Source organism: Haematobia irritans, chromosome 2 (genome assembly GCF_050003625.1).
Source record: "Haematobia irritans isolate KBUSLIRL chromosome 2, ASM5000362v1, whole genome shotgun sequence".
In the NCBI taxonomy this organism is placed as follows: Eukaryota; Metazoa; Arthropoda; class Insecta; order Diptera; family Muscidae; genus Haematobia; species Haematobia irritans.
This window is the reverse complement of record NC_134398.1, coordinates 13,006,456-13,009,795: the sequence shown is the minus strand read 5'-3', so window position 1 is coordinate 13,009,795 and position 3,340 is coordinate 13,006,456. Positions and strand designations below refer to the sequence as shown.

The following is a 3,340-nucleotide window of genomic DNA, read 5'->3' as shown; positions in this document are numbered from 1 at the left end:
TTTTACAAAATTTTCTATAGAAATAAAATTTTGACAAAATTTCGTATAGAAATAAAATTTTACCAAAATGTTCTATAGAAATAAAATTTTGAAAAAATTTTCTATAGAAATAAAAGTTTGACAAAATTTTCTATAGAAATAAAATTTTGACGAAGTTTTCTATAGAAATAAAATTTTTTCTCAATAAAAAAATTTCTATAGTTATAAATTTTTGACAAAATTTTCTATCGATGTAAATTTTGGCTCTAGTTTTGTTTCTGTGTATTTAATCCCAACCTAATACTAAATGTTTTAATTAACGTTACAATAGTAGGTCTGCAAAGAATTTGTTTAGGAATAAGGTAGAACAACTAGCTTATAAAATTGATTAACATTTGAAATTTGAAAAAAATATAATAAAAATAAAAGTAATAAATATAGTTTGTTTGGCAACCTTTGAACCTTTTTTTATTGTTTGGCCTGAGTCAGCAGAAATGCCAATGAATTGGAACTTTTAACATTTCGAGTTGAGATTGAAAAACTGAAAGTAATCTCAGTTACTTGTAAATAGCCACCCCAACAAAATGAATGCATCATTGGCTGTAAAACTTGTACTGATTTTAAGTTTAATTCTGGTGTCAATAGTTGTAACAGTTCTATGTCAGCCTTACTATGGAGAACCACTTAAGAAAACGGTAGGTGTTATTTTGAATTTGCAAAATTGTTTACGAAATTCTGTATTTGGAAATATTTGCAGGATGATCGTATTCATAATGCAGGCTATTCTAGTGAATCTTATGAAATATTTACCAAAGATGGTTATGGGCTGAAAATATTTCGAATCACTGGTTTATTGGCCCAGAATGACAAGGCCACAAATTCCTCAGATGTTAATACAAAACCAGTGGTACTTCTAATGCATGGCTTAACAAGTTCCTCGGATTGTTGGGTTATTGCAGGCTTAAAAAATTCCTTGGCATTTGAGTTAGTTGATCAGGGCTATGATGTATGGCTTGGCAATAATCGCGGAAATAATTATGGCAAAAATCATTTGAATATTTCATCGAATGATAGAGAATTTTGGCGTTTTACTTTTCATGAAATCGGAACCATAGATCTACCCACAATGATTGATTTTATTTTGGAGAAAACCCAAAAAGAGCAACTTCATTATATAGGTCATTCTCAGGGTACAACAAGTGCCATGGCCTTGTTATCCACACTACCGGAATATAATAAAAAGATGAAATCAATATGCTTCCTAGCTCCCGTGGCATTCTTGGACAATGTCAACTCATATTTGGTTAGAGCATTATCAGGTCTTCTGGGTATTTATACACCACTGCATGCGTTTTTGGGTGATACTGTGGTCTATGGTCAACGATTTATACGACAATTATTGGGTTTTGAGAGATGTCGTGGCCATGATGCTAATCCAAAAATATGCTCTTTTCTAATTTATCGTTTATATGGGGGTTATTCAGCTTATTTGGATGAGGTAAGTTGCACACAAAAACAAAAATATATATTTTTTGTTTCCAATCACGAAATCTTCCAATCTTCAATCACACAAATGCTAGTTTGAATCATCAAAGTCCATAAAAAAAATTTATTGATCCAATTAAAAAATTAATTAACTGATTTTTTGTGATTGATTTTGGTTTCAATTAAAATTTTTATTCAATAAATTAAAATTTTAATTGAATATTTTTTTTATAATTCCATTGAAATTTTAATTGGAAAAAAAATTCGTGATATTTTTGTCTATTTTTGTTTTACTTAATTTTTTTTTTTGAATCAATTAAATTTCTAATTGAATATTTTTTTTATAATTCCATTGAAATTTTAATTGGAAAAAAAATTCGTGATATTTATGTCTATTTTGTTTTACTTAAAAATTTTGTTGAATCAATTAAATTTATAATTGAATATTTTTTTATAATTCCATTGAAATTTTAATTGGAAAAAAAATCGTGATATTTTTGTCTATTTTTGTTTTACTTAAAAATTTTTTTTGAATCAATTAAATTTCTGATTGAATATTTTTTTATAATTCCATTGAAATTTTAATAGGAAAAAAATTAGTGATATTTTTGTCTATTTTTGTTTTACTTAAAAATTTTGTTGAATCAATTAATTTATTATTGAATATTTTTTTATAATTCCATTGAAATTTTAATTGAAAAAAAATCGTCATATTTTTGTTTTACTTAAAAATTTTATTGAATCAATTAAATTTCTAATTGAATATTTTTTCTTATAATTCCATTGAAATTTTAAGTGGAAAAATTTTTAGTGATATTATTGTCTGTGAGCAAGAAAGAGTAGAAAAATCCACATAACCCACTTTAACTACCCTTACTTTTTAAGGTCATGCTACCCGATTTGTTTGATAGCCATCCAAGTACGGCATCCCTGCATCAAGCACTCCATTATATGCAAATTCGCCACACGGGAAAATTTCTTCATTATAATTTAGGATCTTCTGAAAATCAAAGGCGTTATAATCAAAGCAAACCCCCGGAATATAATCTCACAAATATAAATCCCAGATTTCCTATACAATTATTCTATAGTGATTATGATAATCTCGCTTCGAAAAAGGATGCCGAAAAAATTGCTGACATTTTGGGCAATCGTAGTTCCAGCCATTTTATAGATATAGAATATTTTGCTCATATCGATTTTATATTGGGTTCACAAAAGGAAAATACCGTGAATCGTCCTATTATTGAAATAATAAAAGAAGCCGAAAAGTATTGAACATTTTTATACAAAATAAAAATTTTTAGTTTAAAGAAAGGTTCTCCAAAAAAGAAATAAATTTAATTTTGTTTTTTATTAAAAAATTAAGTCAAATAGAGGTAAAGTAAATTGGAGATCATAACCACGGTTGCCACAGTTGTTAGAATTCTAACAAAAATGGTAGTTTTTTTTATTGTTTAGTAGATTGGTAGAATCCATGTTTTAGTAGATTTTGCAAAATATTCCTCTCCAACTAAAATGTACTTCAAAAAATTTCCTCTAGAAATAAAATTTTCTATGCAAAACAATGAGGGAATTCTAAAGTCGGGCGGGGCGGACTTTAGGCTTCATTCTACTTCCTTTCTACACTCTGTACAAAACTTAAAGCAAATCAGGGCAAACTAGCTTCTAGCTTCTGAGACCATATAAGTTCATATCAGGAGAAAGATATATGTGGGAGCTATATCTAAAACTGAACCGATTTCTTCCAAAATCAATAGGCTTCTATTCTGACCCAAAACACATACTTGTGCCAAATTTGAATTCGATTGGACTTAAATTACGACCTAGACTTTAATCACAAAAATGTGTTCACAGACAGACGGCCGGACGGACA

At 28.0% G+C, this 3,340-nt stretch overlaps 1 protein-coding gene across 1 annotated transcript; it reads left to right on the top strand.

The window, feature by feature from the left end:
• Window positions 1-516: 516 nt before the first annotated feature.
• LOC142223491 (lipase 3-like) lies at window positions 517-2,803 on the top strand. Its single transcript, XM_075293380.1, has 3 exons — window positions 517-674; window positions 737-1,477; window positions 2,350-2,803. The coding sequence occupies exons 1-3, from the start codon at window positions 564-566 to the stop codon at window positions 2,740-2,742; spliced, it is 1,245 nt and encodes a 414-aa protein (XP_075149495.1). The 5' UTR covers window positions 517-563; the 3' UTR covers window positions 2,743-2,803.
• Window positions 2,804-3,340: the final 537 nt, after the last annotated feature.

Coding starts and splice junctions, on each gene's coding strand:
- LOC142223491 (XM_075293380.1), top strand. CDS start 564: ATGAATGCATCATTGGCTGTAAAACTTGTACTGATTTTAAGTTTAATT. Junction 675..736: donor GAGAACCACTTAAGAAAACG/GTAGGTGTTATT, acceptor AAATATTTGCAG/GATGATCGTATTCATAATGC. Junction 1,478..2,349: donor ATTCAGCTTATTTGGATGAG/GTAAGTTGCACA, acceptor TTACTTTTTAAG/GTCATGCTACCCGATTTGTT.